This window comes from Coffea eugenioides, chromosome 1, assembly GCF_003713205.1.
Source record: "Coffea eugenioides isolate CCC68of chromosome 1, Ceug_1.0, whole genome shotgun sequence".
NCBI lineage: Eukaryota > Viridiplantae > Streptophyta > Magnoliopsida > Gentianales > Rubiaceae > Coffea > Coffea eugenioides.
The window spans coordinates 36,855,625-36,876,160 of NC_040035.1; the positions used below are offsets into that span (position 1 = coordinate 36,855,625).

Consider the following 20,536-nt stretch of genomic DNA (forward strand, 5'->3'; position numbering starts at 1 on the left):
AGAATGCCAAGTGCAAATGGTTCCTCCATGCGACCAAGGAACCAGATAGTGATGCCTTTGTCATACGGACTATGGGGCCACAACATCGTTGCGGAAGGACATTCTACCATAAGCTGGCCAATTCTGGGTTTCTAAGTGTACATTACAAAGAGTTCTTGCGGTTGAATAGGAAGATTTCAGTTGGGGAGTTTAAGGAAAAAGTCCATCGAGAATTGAATGTGCATATTACCAAAGATCAGGTTTACAAGACATTCGCAAAGGCAAAGGTGTTGATCCAAGGGAACTACAAGGAACAGTACAAAAGGATGTGTGACTATTGTGATGAACTACTGCGATCAAATCCAGGATCAACTATTCATATGGAGACAGAGATTGATGAGCTTAGTGGAAAAGAGCGATTCCAAAGGTTATACATTTGCTTCGCAGCATTGAAGAAAGGTTTCAAAGCCGGCTGTAGAGTTGTTGTTGGTGTAAATGGCTGCCATCTACGTGGTCCACACTCGGGAGTTCTACTAACAGCTGTAGGGATAGATGCAAATGATTGCATCTATCCTATTGCATACGCAGTTGTTGAGGTAGAAAATAAGAATTCTTGGATGTGGTTCATCGATTTTTTGAAATTTGATCTCAGCATCCATGAGCAAAGCAAATGGACATTTATAAGTGATCGACAAAAGGTAATGCATACGACCATGGCTGATTTTTAAATACCATATTACTTTAGTTTATGATTGCTTAATTTTTGGCATTTATTGATGGCAGGGATTGGGTTCAGCCATGCATGATATTCTTCCAAATGTGGAACATAGGCACAGTGTGAGACATCTACACAACAACTTCAAGAAACGGCATCCTGGCGAGACAATAAAGGGCATGTTTTGGGGCTGTGCAAGGGCAACATATGTAAACAGATTTAAGGCCGAGATGGAAACCTTGAAACAATATGATGAGAGTGCACACAAGTGGTTAATGGATAATACATCGCCCCGACATTGGTCAATGTCACATTTTCGGACTACAGTTAAATGTGACATTCTTCTGAACAACCTTTGTGAAAGCTTTAATTCAGTGATTTTAGATGCAAGGGAAAAACCTATTCTTGGCATGATTGAAAATATTAGAATATATCTTATAGAGCGGCTTCGGACAAAGAGGGAATGGATGAGAAAAATGAATGAAGAAATCTGTCCCAAAATTCTAAAAAAATTGGAAAAAGCTAAGGATGATGCCAAGTCAAACATTGCAAGGTGGGCTGATAATGACAGATTTGAGGTAACACACATGTACGGAGGCACTTTTGTAGTTGATATGAAGAGAAGGACATGCACATGTAGGCGGTGGGAACTTACCGGTATTCCATGTTCGCATGTTGTGTGCTGTGTTGGACTGCAGCAAAATGAGCCAGAGCATCTTATGGATCCTTGTTATTCAAGAGATGCCTATTTGAAAGCCTATGAGCCAGCTATTGGACCGATTAATGGACCCAACAACTGGAACAAATCAAAGAAGGACCCTATTAATGCACCAAAAAAGTTGAAACTTCCTGGGAGGCCCAAAAAGACAAGGAGACGGGAACCAAATGAGCAACGGTCTGATTCCAAAGGCTGTACAAGACTTTCTAGAAAAGGTGTTACACAGATTACTTGTACCAAATGTCAAAAAAAGGGGCATAATATAAGAAGATGTCCATTGAACCATGCAGCTGATGCGGTTCCTCTTGAAGGTAGTGGAACGCAACCTCCTTTGAACTCCAACAAGTGCAGAAAATGCAAAGGACTTGGGCACAATGTCAGGACTTGTCCATTGATTGTCTCAGGGACATCTAATACCCATGCAACACAAGAAACACACGTGTCTGCGTCTACAACAATCACTGAAGTTGACAGTGAACCTTCCAAAAATATGGCAGCCACAGAGTCCAATTCAGGTATATTTTTTAATTATTGAATCTTGCATATTTCTTTAAACTTCCTGTGTTTAAATGGCATGCTTACTACATGTATGTTTCATTGCTCAATAGTCAATATCCAAGCTGGTGAGGTGGCTGAAACAATTCATGTGCAGTCCTCAGCTCCAGAGTTAAGTTCAAAAAGAGTTCGTCGTACTGCCTGCTGTCTTTTCTGTCATGCTCCAGGCCAAACCAAAAAAACTTGCACCTGCGCGCGAGCCCAACCTTGGAGATCCATGATAGCTGGTGTTGTATCTCCAGGAAAAGGCAAAAGAAGAAAACAAACTGTATGTTTTTTGGCATTAAAAACTCGGTCTAATTTCGAACTATTAGCCATTACTCTTTTGCTGGTTCTCATTTCAAATGTATTTTGCAGGCGCATAGGCTGTTGGATGAATTGGATAACTTCATGGACAATAATGAAGACAGTTGAAGATAGTCATATGTTGCTGAAACATGTTGATGGCAGTTAATTTTTGTTCATTTAGTTAGTTTTGACTACTTTTGAGACTTCTTGTAGTGGAAGGGTTAAAATATGTTGGCTTCATTGAACCAAGTTGCTCAAACATTGGATTTTATGGTATTAGCAGACAGCTTGTTTCTATAAACGTTGGCTGTTGTAGTTATTTTTAGAGGCACTTTTGGCATTAGAAGACAGCTTGATTGTGTAATTCTGACTGCATAACCTTTATTTAACTGTAAGCTATTTTGTTGAATTAGTGCCCAATGGAAGGGTCAAATGACATGCAAAATTCTGTCCTTTACTATAACAACTTTATTGGCTGAATTGTTAGATATTTCGTTGAATTGGTTCCAGGTGGAAATGTCCATAAACAGGCTTCAATTTTGTCCATTTTCTTTTTTGCTTCCACAAGTTTCCAGTGACCAAACCAATTCCCAAACAATTCAAAATCAAAAAACTAGTGCACTTGAAGGATCTATCATTCAGATTCAAGTTTACAATGAATCACATTTCTCCTCAAAAGTTCATAACATACTACCATATTTCTCTTGACAACATATACAAATTTAGGAGAAATTATCAGGAGAAATTAGCAGCCATGTATTTGAAGGATCTACAACATTTCCAAAACTAGTTCAACATTTTCAACTCCAACACACCTTGCTTTTGTCTTCCATTGCCAGCAAGCACAGTAGTAATTAAAACGTAGCAACATAAACAAACACATGCCAATATCATTAGTTTCACTTTTGTTCTCAATTTTCGGATATCAAGTTTCAATGTTACATTTTCTGCTTCCACACGTCTGAGGTCCCTCAATGATGAAGCAATTACATTCTTCATCTTCTGAGGTATGGGTGGATCGTACCATAGAAAGAAATTACAAGCTCCAGATTTCTGCATTCACAATTAATTCATAGTTTACTTCACCAAAATTCATTAAATTTTCAGATTTGAAATATGTTTACCAAGAACCAAGAAATAGTACCCCATAGTTTTTGCAGCCGTGAAATCTTCTTGAAGGATTTGCTTCTGTCCATGAAGTAACTACTCGACACTCTTCAAGGCAGCGGCAGCGCACAACTAGGTCTCCATTGTAGTATTCATCCTTTCCTCGATAAATCTCCGTTGCTGTTTCAAATCGATTTGCGCCATTATTACTTGAAACGCTACCTGAACTTGATGCTGCTTTGGCCCAATTTCTCCTTACCTGCATTTGCAATGATTCTGTACACAATCTGAGAATTTACACAGACTACCCATTTCTTGGATGAACCCTAGCTCTCCAATTCAACTTAAGCTCCTCACTTTGATTTCAGAGTCTAAAGCTCCTCATTTTGTTACCGTTTTAGAGCCCATAAGTGAAGTTCCAAAAGTAGCCCTCATTATGTGGTCAATTTCCCGCCCATTTGATATTTTGTGGTGGCGCCGCCGCAAAGGGTCTCAATTGGATTTGCATTTTAAGTTAAGGTATCCAATTGGCCAAGAATAAAATAAAGGGACTAGATCGACACAAGTATAAAAGTATAGGGACTAAATTGGCCATTTTCCCTCTAATTTATGGATGGGAAATTTTCTTAATCTATTGAAGCCAACATGAATAAAGCAGATTCCTTATTATGTTATTTTAGAAGAAGTTAATTTTTGTTTCAACCGAAAAAGGAAAAAAAAAACTTGTGCTATAAACAGGGTGACTGTACATTGCACTGAACCCCTTTCTTGATTTGTACAAATAAACCATAACCAAATATCAATAAAGTATTCAAGTAAAAAAAAATAGAAATTAATAAAGGCATTGGATCTCCATAATAAAATACTCAATAAAAGGTCAATCCATAATATTTAATAAAATATCAAATGTCCCCATCCACACCAATGCAGTTTCTTTATTTAGAAAGCAAGTGAACTGGCGTCCACAAAACAATCAAATAAAGTATCCAATCTTATCTTATCTCTCAGACACCCCGCCAAATTCGCAAGTCAACCTCCTTTCTCCTTTTGCCCCTAGCATTTTGTTGACTTGTAATTCTGTTCTCTTGTTCTATTATTCTTCAAGATTGCGATTCTTGGCTGCCTTTTTTCTTTCTCACCTTTCTTGGTAGAATCTACATTAAGCCTATACGTTTAACATTTTCTCTTGACCAATATTCTGATCAAAGCATCCAGATTTCATTGAACCTGAATTAGATGCTCATATGTTGTTTCTACATTAGTACTACAGCATATGTTGCATCTAATTGTTGTTACAACGGGAATGTTGTTCAAGGATGCTCAAGAAAATGACACATAATATGTGGTTCAAAGATGGTTGTATGCCTGACTGGTTCTTGATTGAGGTCCTCTGCAGGGTTCCTATCAAGTCTGTCTTTAGGTTCAAAAGCGTCTCAAAACAATGGCTTTCTCTGATCTCTCATCCATCTTTTGCTCGTTTCTACATTTCTCAAGCCTCAGCTTTGCCAGGGCAGTGCCAGCAATGGGTATTTCTCTTCAAGAGAATGCATGTGGAGGGTTCTACAATATCCCACTTTGCTGATCAGCATAATAAGCCACTAGCGAATATGTATTCTTGCAATCCTACTTCACCAGATTTTCACATACTCCCTTTACCAGATTCTCAGGAAGCGAAGGGGCAAACCTGTTTTATCAGAGCAATTCACAATGGATTTTTGTTGTATGGTTGGTTTCAATATAAGCCATATTTATACAACCACATTGTGGAATATTACATTTGTAATCCTGTTACCAAGCAGTGGTTTGCTCTTCCTGCACCGAAACATCTCTTCAAACAGGTCAATGTGGGGTTTGTTACACAAGTTGAGGCAGGAATATTAAGAAGTTATAAAGTTGTTTTAGTTCATTGTTGTCCTCAGAAACGAGGATTCCTCGAGTTTGAGATATTTTCTTCTGAATCTGGAATATGGGAGGACTTTGTTGTAAATTCCGGATGTGCAATAAGAATTTCCTGTCACCACAAGCCTATCTTTTTCGAGGAGAATCTGCACTGGAGTGATAGTGAACTTGGAATTATAGCCTATGATCCTTACAATAATCCTAATGAGTTTCGCATCATTGAGTTTCCAACTGATGCAGACGGGGAATATAGCATGTCAAGATATGGTTTCAATTCTAGTATGTATGGTGTTCATCAAGGATATCTGAAGTATTTTGAAGTTTCTCGTCCACTGCAACAGGGATTTTCAGACTTCAAAATATGGGTTCTTGAGGACTACAACTCTAACAAGTGGTTCCTACAACACACTGTAAGGAATGAAGAAATTATAGTTGATGATAGTCTGCATCTTCGCATGTTAACTGCCATACCGGTAGCCTTCCATCCATATGATGCAGATATAGTTTATCTGGGGTGGAATAACAATTTGGTCACATTCAACATCCAAACCAGGAGATTAAAATCGCTTGGATTTCCAAACAACCCCAAAGAAATATATCAGATCTCTGGTGAGGCTTGCTGGTCCTGCTTCTTGTTTGTGCTTCCAATTTGGCCAGTTCGCATTCCACTTTCCCTATCTGCAGGAGCCGATAGTCTTTAATTTGTTGTGGTTGAGTCAAGATGATCATTTCATTATTGATGTAATTATGCCTTAGAAGTCGATCATTAAATTGTTTAGTTATGTCCATTATATCTGAACTGTGGAATAGAAGATGGAGCAATCTGCTCTTCTGTTTCATTGCTCCATTCTGGTTTTGTTGCTTTGAATGTGAGTTTGGCAATTCTGACCACATGTTATCATATAGTTGCAAGATCATTTCTTGAACACTTCTTTTCCTTTTGCATGAAAATTATATTATTGCACGCTTTCCCTTTTCTATTATTCAATCTTAGCTTTTTAAGATTATATATGTTCCTCAACTTGACAAGATCTATACAACTTAATGGGTGAAGTGAACAAAACAGCTTTCAGTTTGTGCATCTGGAATTTGAGTGTGGAATGAGCATTGGATCTGAGGCGTAGTTTAACGCAGAATGTAAATGAAGTGAAATGTAGCTTTATGAGTTTGAGACATGAACTTGGAGATCTTAAATTTGACATGGCAAAAAAATTACTGACATTTTGGGTGCCTACTAGATTCAATAATACTCCCATTAATCATTGCATATTAAATTATGCACTGAGATAAGATGATGAAAATTTGTACTCTTCTGAGATTTGTGGTACACTTCTTTGGAAGGTTGGCAAACCCCATACCTGCACATTTCATACTGATGATCTTTATTTTGCCCCATGCCTCCACTTCAGAGCACCAACCAAGCAGATGAGGATGGGCTCAAACTCAAAGGAAAATAGAACTGTTATGCTAGTCAAAACATCAGGTCCAGCATGCTTCTGGTTTATTCAGGATGGGTCAATTAAAAAAGAGCTAGTCTTGTCTAATCCAAATGTAAATCAACACGCATCATGCTCAAACTTGGGATGGTTTAAATAGCTCAAGTATCTTTCAATCTTGCAAACAGAAGAGCCGACAACTAATAGAAAAGTACGTTATATCATAAACATAGATTTAAAAAAATATATATAAAACTAAAGAAAGTAACAAAATTACAGCCCATAATCGTTAGAGCTGGTATGTCCACTGGCACTGGTCTCAGATTTTGTTGAAGGCAACAATGTCACAGCTTTGCACATACTCGCTGCATGGCTCAACTGTGAGCTGGTCCTCAATGAGATCATCAACTGAGACAAGGTCATCCACTATGGTAAGCATGATCTGCAACTTCTTTATACCGTAACCGACAGGGACCAGTTTTGCTGCACAAGACAAGAAATGGGGATTTTTAGTATCTTAAAGAAATATTCAGGCATACTAAATGAGAAATCAACAAAGGTTAAAAACAAAACATACAGGCTCCCCACAAAAGCCCAGGCTTCTCGACTTTGCGAACTTCCTCCTCGAGCTTCTTCATGTCTGTCTCATCATCCCAAGGTTTAATATCCATAAGAACGGATGATTTTCCACCTGGAGATAGGATTTACGAAATACATTACATGACCAAACAAATGGGAATAGAACCGTAGATGTTCAAATTGATTATGAATTCAAATTGATTATGAATTTATCAGGAAAAGTTCAATTTTGATTCAACAGGTACAAGGCAAAACTCACACCTTAGATTCCTAAGATCAAGTGTTTTCTTTGGATCGATAATTTAGTTGTTAACCACTATGGCCAACAAAATCTCCAATTTTACTAGTGTCAATCGACAATATTCAAACCATCAATAAGTTATTTTTAAACAAAATGATCACAAGCACATTGCCAGAAACCATCTGAAAAGAAGCTTACTCTCTTTCTTCTTGGTGGATGCTTTAGCAGCCTCCCTCTGTTCTGCTGCCTTCTTTTCTTCCTCTGTTTCATCACCAAAGAGATCAAGGTCATCATCATCTTCTGCTGCAGGTGCTTCCTGCCAAAGATCAAAGTCAAAATTTTGTCAAGAATAATTTGCACATATAAACCTCAAGCTGCGTTCATGAATGCATAATGAAACCTATGCCAAAACCAGCAGCAGTTCATGGTCCATGGCTATTATTACGTCACACAAGTTTGTCCAGATGCATGGATACAGACACAAAACATGGACCTGATCCTACACTTATCAACAAGGACATCATCTCTTGCAGAAGTGGATATACATAGTTTCAGCAATGATGAAATTATCAACTATCATATATAAGAAAAAACACGTAAATATTTAGTATACCAGGTTGTATGTTGTGCATTCAAATGTGAAGTATTAATTCATGTTTAAATATAATACTTCATGCAGTGCAGATTCTACAACAACAATCAAACATCATGCATAAAGCAGTCCTTACACATGACTGAAAAAGAAAAATAAGTTATGCAACCATTCTGAAGCACTTTATCCAAAATAAAGTTTTCTGTTCTTGTATATGACATCTGTCAACAATTTTGCTTCATGTTTTTGTTTGTTACCCTAAGAGGATTTTAATTTCTTTCCATTTATGCAATTTCACATCTGTCGAGTTGTTGCCCAAAAAGATGGTACCATCTATGGGGGCGCCATTACGTGTTAGATAAATTTCAAAGCATCTCCGAACTAGTGTATTTTAAAATTTAATGCCAAGAAAGAGAGCCGACTATATACTCAGAGTCCATCTTTGTCTGTTGAACACTAGAGTAAAATTTATTACGAAGGAAACTGACCATGACTTCTTGAGCGTGTTTGTGGTTCTTAGTAAGTCACAGAACAATGCATTGCAATCTCAAAGATAGACTATTTCACATTGCCAGTGGTGCTTTCAAAAATTAAGATAAGATCTACCAACAAAAAACTCAATGATCTGGACCCTTTCAAGAGTAGAAATTCATCCTGGAACTCATATAGTCTAGAATTTTCAAATTTAACTCCTTTAAAGGAAGCCTCAAGATTAATTCTACTTCTCCAAATAATAAAACTTGCTATTTTGATATGCAATTATTAACTATCGACCATAACATATTTAAGATCCGCACAACCCCATCTCCATCAAAGTTCTCTCTCATATGAAATTTAAACACAGACGTGGAGATTAAAAAAAAGTACGAAAAGCAAACAAGTCAAACAATAAATTTACTAGCTAAGTAGTTAGATGTCGAGGAGACTACCTTGGCCACCACAGCTGGAGCAGCTTCTGCAGCAGCACCTTGGCCAATTCTCACTCCAACAGCTTTTCCAGGAAAGCTAAAAATATGACAGAAATTGTCAAAATGCACAAGTTAAAATCCATTAAAATTAAATAAAATTTCGAACTTTATATAAAAAAAAAAGCGAAAAACCCTTAAATGAGGATATTAAATCATCACTAAATAATCTTCAAATCCACAATTTAAGCAAAACCCGCGTCAAAAAACATAAAAGTATTGCAAAAAAGAACAAAAAATCATACCTTGGGGCAAGTTTTGAGGAGACGGATTGGTACCATTGGCTAGCATTGGGATACAAATCAGCACTGGGCTGCTTCAAAACGGCAGCGTATACCTTCACATCATCCTTTGTAAGATGATCCCTGAAATCAATCCATTCAAATTGGCTCAAAACAAGAAAAAGAACATTTTTTACACAAGAACAAGAGAGCCCAGTAAAATTATCAGTTAATTCCAGATTATACGGACCCAGATACATAAGTTTTGCCAGCAAGAAATTCATCAAGGGCTTTGAGGCCAGCCTCTGTGTGGAGATCTGAGAAGGTAACAGCCATTGATTCCCCAAATTAATGAAGAAAAATTGAAGGGTTTCGAAAAAGGGAAGACTGAAACCTGCGGAATCGGGAGAGAGACGGCCAAAGCGAAGGTAAGTGGTGTCGTTTTTATATGGGAGTTGCTAGAGAAACCCTAGATTTTGGGGTATATTCGTTTGCTTTTCATCGATTTCTTCTGTTTCTTTTAACCGCGGATTGACCCCTTTGATTTTATAGATTTTGCAATTCACCCCTCACAAAAATGGAAAAAAAAAAAAATTCCTTAGAGCACTAGATTAGTAGACTACTACTACTATTTTTCGAAAGAGTAGTCCTAACAGTGTCTAATCCAATCTCACCTTATTACTCACTAAACAAGAACACTTGTTAAAATAGGTTGGCGAAAGGGATGTAGACATGTTGCGCAATATCTAATAAACTCCTCTTTAGCCCCAACGGGTAGCTCGGCCGAAACTGGTAAGTCCGTCTTTGTGGTAATATCCCGTGTTCGACCCTCATTGTGGTAACATGTCACGGCCTCGAGACTGATTTCTGGAATTGTTGGAGTTGAGATGGAATTGATCAAGAGGAATCGAAGAAATTGGGGATTGGAAAATAATTGGGAAGGAAAACAGAGAGAAGAGAGAGAACAAGAACAAGAAGGCAATAGCAGAAATGTGAACAATGATCGTAATGCTTCAGTACATGTGGGCCCCTCTTTATAACCAACTCTAACAGACTTGCCAGATATCTACAACTGGATTTAACTACCTAATGACCTTATTAATTGAAACGACATCGTATGGCCATTACTTAAGAACACCAAAACTGCATCGTTTTGCTAAACCACTGAGCTAACTAACTCTGACTCTAATTGAGCTATTATTGCGTTTAAGGACCTCTAGCTTACAGCCTGACAATCCCTTCCCCTTAAGAACAGACTTGTCCTCAAGTCTGGAATGCAGGAAACTGTCACTCAATGAAAGACCTATCCTCCCAAGAAGCTTCCTCGGCCTCCAATTGACTCCATTTGATCAGGAATTGGATGACAGGTTGCCCATTGCGCAAAATGACCCTTCTGCTCAAGATTGCCTCTGGCTGCAATGGACATTGATCTTATATATCTAATTCTGGCAGATTAGTAGAACTTCCTTGCAATGTACCCAGCTTCTTCTTGAGTAGTGAGACATGGAACACAGGGTGTAATCTAGTGCCTGCTGGCAACTTCAATTTGTAAGCCACTGGGCCAACTTTCTCCTCCACTTCGAATGGTCCATAGTATTTGGCAGACAGCTTCAGACACTTCCGTACTGCCACTGTTTGTTGTCTGTATGGTTGGAGTTTCAGGAACACCCAATCTCCAACAGCAAATTCCCTCTCCGTCCTGTGTTGATCAGCAAAATACTTCATCCTTTGCTGAGCTTTAACTAAGTTGTCCTTAATGCAATTTGAGATCCTATTTCTTTCCTGGAGCATGTTAGTAGCTGCAGGTACCACAGAGTCTAAGTAAGGCCCCAGGGGCAGAGGCACTGGCTTATATCCAAATAGTGCTTCAAAAGGTGTCATTTTGAGACTGGAATGATAGGTAGAATTGTACCACCATTCAGCCATAGGTAGCCATTTGCTCCACTGTGATGGCATTTCCCCAGTCATGCATCTCAAGTAGTTCTCTACACACTGATTGAGCCTTTCACTCTGACCATCAGATTGGGGATGGTAAGAGGACGTATAATGCAATTCTGTTCCCATCACCTTAAATAATTCCTTCCAAAACCCACTGGTGAAGACCTTGTCTCTGTCTGTGATGATGGACTCAGGCAGTCCATGTATTCTGTATATGTTGTCCAGAAAAACTTGTGCTACCACCTTGGCAGTGAAGGGATGAGTGAGCCTAATAAAGTGGCCAAACTTAGTGAATCTATCAATTACCACCAGTATAGTGTCATACCCTTGAGACTTAGGCAGCCTCTCAATGAAATCCATGGAAATGTGAGTCCAAGCCTGTGTGGGAATGGGAATTGGTTGCAGCAGCCCAGGATAAGGTACATGCTCAGATTTATTCCTTTGGCAGGTGTCACAGTTCTGTACGAAAGTGATCACCTCCTGTTTCATCCCTGGCTAGTAAAACAGTGACTTGATCTTCTGCCAGCAGCTCTTCTGTCCTGAATGTCCTCCTACTGCTGAGCCATGAAGCACTTGAAGAATCTGGTTTCTAGTGTTATTGGCACTTCCCACATATATCTTTCCCTGGTATCTCAGCACCCCATCCACTAACTTATAGTCAGTGTGAGCAGTGGAATCCAAAAGCAGCAGAGCCATGATTGCTTGGCAATGATCATCCATGTCATAACTTTTCTGCAATTCTTCCATCCAACCTGGTCTTACAGCAGTAATAGCTAGGCATGAGTTGTTTGTATTGACTGACTCAATTTCATGCCTCCTAGATAAAGCATCTGCAACTTGATTTTCAGAGCCCTTCTTATACTGTATCTCATAATCCAGCCCCATTAGTTTCGTCATCCACTTATGCTGGAGAGCAGTGTTCAGCTTTTGATCCAGCAAATATTTTAATGACTGATGGTCTGTCCTGATTACAAAGTGGCTTCCCACCAGGTAGTGTCTCCATTTTGTGACCGCTAACACTAGAGCAAGAAGTTCCTTTTCATAGACTGATAGTCCTAAGTTCTTAGGTGACAGGGCCTTGCTCAAGAAGGCAATGGGGGTGACCTTCTTGCATTAGAACTGCCCCAATTCCTCCTCCACTGGCGTCTGTTTCTATCACAAATGCCTTCTTGAAGTCTGGTAGACTAAGAACTGGAGCTGAACACATTAGCTCCTTCAAGTGCTCAAAAGCTGCTTGTGCTTGTGAACCCCATTTGAAGCCATCTTTTCTGAGCAGTTCAGTCAGAGGCTTGCACACCTGTCCATATTGTTTTATAAACCTCCTGTAATAGCCAATTAGCCCCAAGAACCCCCTCAACTCCTTGACAGTTTGAGGTACAGGCCACTGTAAGATGCTACTAACCTTGGAGTCGTCCATCCTAACTCCTCTATCAGTAATGGTATGCCCCAAATAGTCTATTCTTTTCTGGGCAAATGCACATTTGGATTTCTTCACATATAATTGGTTATTTTGCAATAGGTTCATCACAATTCTCATATGCTGAAGATGATCCTCTAGTGTAGGGCTATACACTAAAATGTCATCAAAGAAGACTAGGACAAATTTTCTTAGATAAGGTTGGAAAACCTGATTCATTAATGACTGAAAGGTGGCAGGAGCATTTGTGAGGCCAAAGGGCATCACCAGAAATTCAAAGTGTCCACAATGGGTCTGGAAGGCTGTCTTGAAAGTGTCCTGTGGCTTCACTCTGATCTGATGGTAACCTGCTGTCAAATCCAGTTTAGTTTTGAACACTGCTCCTGCTAGCTCATCCAGCAATTCATCTACATTGGGTATTGGAAATCTGCCTTTGACAGTGAGCTCATTCAACTTCCTATAGTCCACACAGAACCTCCAGGTTCCTTCTTTTTTTTTGACCAGCAATACAGGGGAAGCAAAAGGGCTGTTGCTGTGCTTAACAATGCCTCTCTGTAACATTTTAGTCACTTGCCTCTTTATCTCTTCCTTGTGGCAGTGAGGGTATCTGTACGGTTTAAGCTTGAAGGGTTGAGTATCTGGTTTAAGTGGTATCTCATGATCCACATTCCTGGCAGGAGGTAATGAGCTGGGAGTTTGAAATACATCTTCAAACTCCTGCAGTAGTTCCTGAACTGCCTGTGGTATGGAATCCAGCATGCTCTCTTTATTCTGATGCGAGCTCATGGCCATGCACATCTGTCTTTTGTATTCAATAAATGTTCTCAAGTCCTTTCCCCTGATCAAATCCATGTCACACTTGTCTGCTTGACCATGCAGGTGAATCTCCCCTCCTTCATAGTGTAATGAGATTCTAAGCTGTTGGAAATCAAAGGTGATGGGGCTGAAGTGGGTCATCCAGTCCACTCCTAGTATGATATCCCATCCCCCCAACTCTATGGCTTTGAGATTGAATTTGAATTGATGCTAGTTGATACTCCACTGCACCCCAGGACAGACAGCATTGCTGGTAACGCAGGTTCCATTTCCCATGACCACAGAGAAAGGTTGCTCCACCCACTGATATTTGAGATCCATCCCAATGACCAACTCACTACTGATAAAACTGTCAGAACTTCCAGTATCCACTAAAATAAGCACCTCCTCTCCATCCAGAACTCCTGTCAAGGTAATGGTTTTTCTCTTTAATGCCTCAGATAAGGCATGCAAAGACATTTCCATCGTTTGGCCAGGATTCCCAGTCTGCTCGTCTTGTTCACCCAGAGCATCTTCAAATGCAGCTTCCTCATCCTCTTCTAATGTTAAGCAGTTCATGTGACTACTCTTACACTGATGCCCCACTCCATATTTTTCCCCACATTTGAAGCACAATCCATTATTTCTTCTGTACTGCATCTCCTGTGCAGAGAGCCTCCTAAATTCTTTGGTGCCTTCCTGCATACCCCCCGACTTAGAAGGTCTCTGGCTGTTGTAGAAGGGAAGCTTATATGAAGCAGTTCCTGGAGTAGTAGTAGTGCTTCTGGACAACCCCAGCCTGTTTTCTCCCAGAGGTTTGACATTCTCCTTAGAACTCTTATGCTGCAGTTTCAGGGAGTACTCTTGCCACTGTGACAGTTCAAATGCTTCAACCAGGGTTGCAGGTTTCAACATCTTAATCATAGGCTTGATTTCCTCCTTCAGTACACTCATAAAACTAGAAATGAAGTAGTTTTCGTCCAGATTTCTATTTTTTAGCATCATCAAGGCCTTTAATTCCTCGAATTTCTCCTGATAATCTTCCACACTTCCTATTTATTGCAGTTTATTGAATTCTTCTACTATATCTCTACACGTCCTATCATTGAATCTGAGGCACAGTAATTCTCCAAATTCCTCCCAACTAAGTTTAGGTTTCTCAATTTTGATCCCTTGGAACCACCTATCAGCCCTGCCTTCTAAGTACATTTCAATCACATCAACTTTGTGTTCTTCAGGAACTTGATAGTTTAGGAAATATTTGTTGCATTTACGTAGCCAGTCCCTAGGATTTCCTCCCGTAAACATTTGCAAGTCAATCTTAGGAGGATTCGGAATCTGAAACTTACTCCAATCCTTCTTGAAGTTCCTCTGAGCCTCATACTCCACTGATAGCCTCTGATAGGCTGGTGGTGTTGGTAGCAGCGGCGGCTGATCTATCATTCTACTACCTCCTTCGGTTGTTTTCTCCTTCTCATAGGACATCTTGATCAGTAGGTCTCTGAATTTCTGTTCAAGGACTTGATTGAAATTCTGCTCTATTCCTGTTATCAGACTCTCCATTCGTTTGTTATTTTCTTCAAGCTCCATCTTCAAGTCCTTCTTAACCTGCTGGTGCTCTGATTTAGACGCCTATATGGCCTCCACTAGCTCCTGGAGCTTAGCTTCTTGTTTCCTCACCTGTTCTTCTATGGTGCGGAATCTGGTACTTTCTGCCATTGATTGTGGTGCAGTTGCCGAGGATCAACTGCTCTGATACCACTTTGTCACGGCCTCGAGACTGATTTCTGGAATTGTTGGAGTTGAGATGGAATTGATCAAGAGGAATCGAAGAAATTGGGGATTGGAAAAGAATTGGGAAGGAAAACAGAGAGAAGAGAGAGAACAAGAACAAGAAGGCAATAGCAGAAATGTGAACAATGATCGTAATGCTTCAGTACATGTGGGCCCCCCTTTATAACCAACTCTAACAGACTTGCCAGATATCTACAACTAGATTTAACTACCTAATGACCTTATTAATTGAAACGACATCGTATGGCCATTACTTAAGAACACCAAAACTGCATCGTTTTGCTAAACCACTGAGCTAACTAACTCTGACTCTAATTGAGCTATTATTGCGTTTAAGGACCTCTAGCTTACAGCCTGACATAACATTGCTGGTATTCTTGAGCAGGGTTCTGCTGACCTTAGGGGGATTAGTCTGGCCAAAAAAAAAAAAAGATTGGAACACCCCCTAAGTGAAAAAAAATAATAAACTCCTCTTTAATTTTGAATAAAGTAAAAATGGACCAAATGCATCTCGAATACCAGGTTTAGTTAAATTTTATCCTTATTCAAATACTAAACACAATGAGGCCTTAACGACCTCAAATAATATAACCAATGTTTGGTTGAATACGAAATCAGAGGGATAATTAGTAGATTATCCTATTTATATTTCACTTGTAATTTTGTCGTTTCCAAGAAAACAAATACTAAATTTACATTCAAATCCATATATTCCTAACAGTGTACGAAGACATTGTAATTGAATTTTGCTGATGATCAAGAATTAACTTTTAATGCGTACAATTTGTCGCAATGGTTATAAGCAAGCTTCGAGTATATATAAATGATAAATCACATAAGGAATTCAATTCTGTATGAGATTATAAGAATGTAAGGGTAGAGCTAGATCCACACTCTCCCATTCTACCTATATTAATATTTCAAACACGAATATGAAGTTTTGAAGCCCTAAACATCTAGGGGGTTTCCTTCTAACTTTTTTCAATTCCAAGTTTATTTTTTCACACTATAGAAATAATTTTCCTTGCACTAGTCTTTTAACTATTTATACCATTTTTTTCAAATGCTTTTCATTTTACACTCTCCTGATTTCTAAAAGCTATTTGATATCAGTGAATTTCCTAGAAAAAGTTTGTAGGCTTATAGCTTTATGGGCCTATACAGTTTCAAATGCAATCAGATTTTACAGAATTATGACTATTCCTTGTAAAAAAAAAAAACACTAATGTTTGACATTTATGTGTGGTACCATTAAGCTTTTAATTAAATATAATCAGATATAATAGTTCTAGTGTTTTTTTTTCTTTTGAAGTAGTACTAGTCTTATGGATCAGTGGATGATCCTTTTTTTTTTTTGGGAAAAGAGTCTCAATGGATCTCCAACTCTTTCACAGGTAAAGTTTTAGCCCTCCAATAATTAACAATAAAGGTTTGACCCTCGATCTAATAAAATAGCATATTCGTGGCCCCTCTATCAAATCCAGTAGTTAAAATTAACAGAAAGTATTATCTTGTGAGATGCGCGACCAAATATCAAGGGTATTATAATCTCTGAATGGTTTACCAAGCACCTCCGCCCCACCAACCCCTCCACCACCCCACCACCTGTGTCACCACCACTGCTGTCGTTGCTCTTGCTTCAGCAATGGGACTAATCCAGCAACAAACACTCTCCTATGGTTCTCAGGACATAGGAGGAGGCCGAATATCGTGACAAGTGCATTCTTCTTGCCACGATCTGTCCCATCCCTGAGGAGCTCCACTAGAGAAGGAATTGCATCTGGAATCTCCCCAATTAGTTGTCGGTATTCTTCAACTGAAGCAAGGTAAAAGAATGCACCAGCTGCATGCTGTCGAGCTTCCACTTTCAGTCCGCACTTCAAAACATCAAGTATCAAAATCAAACCTCTATTCTCAAAAATTCTTTTCCTGCTTTTGGAAAACTTTGAAAGATTTAACAGAGATGCCATGGCATTCTCTTGCAGCGATGGATCGCATGAAAATAGAAGATTCAACAGAGGCGGGATTGCACCAGCTTCAACCAAACAAGACCGATTAAAAATGCTTGTTTTGGTGAGCAAATGAATCTCATAAGCAGCTCTGTTCTGCTCTTGATTATTGCAACGCACAAGCCTGCCAACGAGAAAATTAGCGAGCAATCGCACGGCCTGCTCAGATACTTTGCTACCCGCAACAACTGCCTTTGTAACATCACGGCTACGCCCAACTGAATCAGCAAAGTGGATGCTTTTTTCTAAGCAAAATCCCTTGATAAGCTGCTTCAGAGCTGAATTGGGCACAAAATCTGTGCAGAGAAGCCTCTGGCCTGTCTTGGGACAGGTGCGGTTACCAGTTCTGAACCATCCTGAACTTGTTCCTGGGAAAGAGACCATAATGCCCTTATATTTGATCGCACGTCATACGAGATAATGCTTCCTGTCAATTTTAACTGCTGGATTTGACAGAAGGGCCACGAATATGCTATTTTATTAGATCGAGGGCCAAACCTTTATTGTTAATTATTGGAGGGCTAAAACTTTAGCTGAAAAAGAGTTGAAGGGCATTGAGACTCTTTTTCCTTTTTTTTTTGTCCCAGCATTAAGGATCGATGAGATTTTTGTGGTTCATTCATAGGACAAAAATGTTCCTCATTATAATAGTTTTTTGGAAGATGCTTTATGTAGTAGAAGTATTAGAAAAAAAAAACATGAAACTTAATTTGGAAAGAGAAAAGTAGGAGATAATTGAACGAAGAATAATACAAAGGTAAATTGTTTTTATTGTATAAAAGGATAAATTTAGAATTTGCAATGTGTACTACTAATTTTTTTTTTAGTGTAAGTGAGAGCGATCAAACCCTAGACTTCTCATTTATACTCTCTCCTCTCGAACTACCCAATCCATCTCTCATTCTCTCTGCTGCTCAACTTAATAAACCATAGGGGTTTTAGAGAGTCTTATTACAATAAACTCAAATACTCATCAAAAGCAAAAATTAAAATGAACCCATTGCCTAATAACAGGATATTTTTTCTTTTAAAAAAAAAAAGTTCAAATTCCTAACTAAATTTCACCCCTCATTATATGTCCAAATTTATTATGAACAATCTTAAGTTGTTTTGTTGCGTTGTAACATTAATAGTTGGCTAGAGCTTGTTTGTTGATGTCACTTTGTTTATTTGACTGATAGCACTTACTAGCTTAGCTTTTATTGTATTGATTGTAACGCACATTTTACTAATTGAAAATAAACTTTAATTTACCCCAAAAACAAACAAAAACTCAAGCTGTGAGTTTTTGGTCATGGACAATTAGCATTTCTTCCTGGTCCGCCATGGTAAAAGTAATTTCCCCATGCATCGCTGCGCTTCTCGAGTAATATCCTATAGCAATTTGGGTTCGCAGCGAAAGTGTAAAGGGTACCAGGACTCCTCAAAGTCTTCGATACATCAACTACTTGAAGATTCTTGAAGTAACTTGCCCCTTTAAACCCTTCTTCAGGAAAATGGCCACTGCCCATTTGAGTTGTGGTGTACTGCCCATTTGGTTTAAGATTTATCACCTCTCCGCCCCATTGGATCGTTGAAGCACTGTCAGCTAGGTTTGTAAACAAGGAGGTAGGCCAGTAACCAACTACGTCATTCCCTAGTTGCAACCACCACACAGCAAATTGTTCGTCCTAACAAAATGTGGGTTCGGTCTAATTAGGTTTAATTTGTAGCTAATAATATGTTGCACAAATATGTTTTAGGGAGTAAGGGGTAAGGAAAAAGCAAGAAATAGGAGAATGGAAGATGCAAAGAAGAGAAAGTCTCATCCTAAGATGATACATGCTTGAATAGCAAGTTGATTAAGATTCATAGATGAGATTGATTTTTGAGTATGTTGATCTACTTGTGGAAATAAAATTATTCACACAAACAGATTTTTTTTAAAAATAATTTAGTTGTATAGATAAATGGAGAGAAAAATAATGAAGGCGATCTCATCCCATTTTAATTGTGTGAACGAAGACAACAATTAGTATATTTACAATTTTACATAGCAAAGTTATATCAAATAGTATAATGAGAATTCATTAACTAGACAAAAAAAAAGAGAATTCATTAACTACAATGAAGTCCAGACCTACTACGCCTTGGCTGCATCTCCATACAAGAAACTACAATTGACCTACAAATTTTTTAAATGATATGTTTTAGCAAGTAACTGGCGAAGAAAATGCAAGAAAAAAAAGGGGAGAATGGAGATGACAAGAGTGGAAAGTCTCATTGTGAGATGATGAATACTTTTAACCAAAAACCCAGGTCAGAATCTGGTTTTCATTTGTTACCTTCACTATATATAGGCTGATTGTTGGCTTGTCAAACCAGCAAAAATAAAAGTTTCTACTCTAAAAATATGAATTCGAGTGTAGCGGTGAGCAGGGTCGTATCCACAAGGACTGGGTGATTTATTTCTTTGTGAAAATGGGGGATTAGGAGAAATTAGCCAAATAGCTCACTTGAATAAAAATAAAGACAGTATCACAAAATTAAATAAAACTAAATCAAGAATAGGCAACAATCTAGTCGAAGGTCTAATTTCCACTTTGGTTCATTTAACTGATCATCGATGCAAAGGTGAAATCACTTATTCATAAATAAACTGGTTATGGTTGTCAACACGCTTTGACAACCTGTCTCTCCTTACTGTTTCGATAACCACAACACGCTCTGTGGCTATTTCTCTTGCCAATTAAGCAACCCTAAACAAGCTCTTAGGATTTAACCTATTGACAGCATTAATAATTAGAAAAGCTACCAATTCTAACCAACAAACACACACGCTCGGTTCATTTAAATTAGATTATATATTCCCGTGACATAAATTTGAAAGTCTCTTTTACAATCAAATTATATCACTCGCCACAAATACTAAAACCATCAAACAATTACGGATTTGATATTTTAGATGGCACTAGACTATTTCGACAATTAAATGTTGATCAGGTATTTAACTGTAGCAAATAATCATAGTCATGAATGAACAGAGAATATATAAATACTCATAAATAAATGAAGCAAACAAATCAAATTAGATCTCACAGTATTGCAGAACCAAAGCTTCAATTATCCTTCAACTAGAGAAGAAACTAGCCGCTCCTCCCGGTAGATTCGCGGCCACCAGAAATACTAGGGTTTATTGTAGAGAAAAAGAGGAAAAAGAATTAGAACTAGAGAAAGAATGAGAGCCCACGTCTGTTTTCTCCCTTATTAATAAGGATGGGCTTTCCTTTTCCTTCTAGGACTCCTACT

At 38.6% G+C, this 20,536-nt stretch overlaps 3 protein-coding genes across 3 annotated transcripts; 1 reads left to right on the plus strand and 2 right to left on the minus strand.

Annotated features, from left to right (window-relative positions):
* Nucleotides 1-4,390: 4,390 nt before the first annotated feature.
* On the plus strand, nt 4,391-6,249 carry LOC113778884 (F-box protein At3g26010-like). Its single transcript, XM_027324398.1, has one exon. The coding sequence runs from the start codon at nt 4,679-4,681 to the stop codon at nt 5,960-5,962; it is 1,284 nt and encodes a 427-aa protein (XP_027180199.1). The 5' UTR covers nt 4,391-4,678; the 3' UTR covers nt 5,963-6,249.
* Nucleotides 6,250-6,792: 543 nt separating this feature from the next.
* On the minus strand, nt 6,793-9,771 carry LOC113775146 (elongation factor 1-beta 2). The gene is made up of 6 exons (XM_027319908.1): nt 9,546-9,771; nt 9,320-9,439; nt 9,039-9,114; nt 7,716-7,833; nt 7,275-7,388; nt 6,793-7,180 (listed from the first exon to the last, which is right to left on the minus strand). Exons 1-6 carry the CDS (start codon nt 9,629-9,631, stop codon nt 7,017-7,019), a joined length of 678 nt encoding a protein of 225 aa, XP_027175709.1. The 5' UTR covers nt 9,632-9,771; the 3' UTR covers nt 6,793-7,016.
* A 7,078-nt stretch (nt 9,772-16,849) lies between these two features.
* Nucleotides 16,850-17,632, minus strand: LOC113771539 (U-box domain-containing protein 19-like). Its single transcript, XM_027316118.1, has one exon. It carries the CDS (start codon nt 17,630-17,632, stop codon nt 16,850-16,852), a length of 783 nt encoding a protein of 260 aa, XP_027171919.1.
* Nucleotides 17,633-20,536: the final 2,904 nt, after the last annotated feature.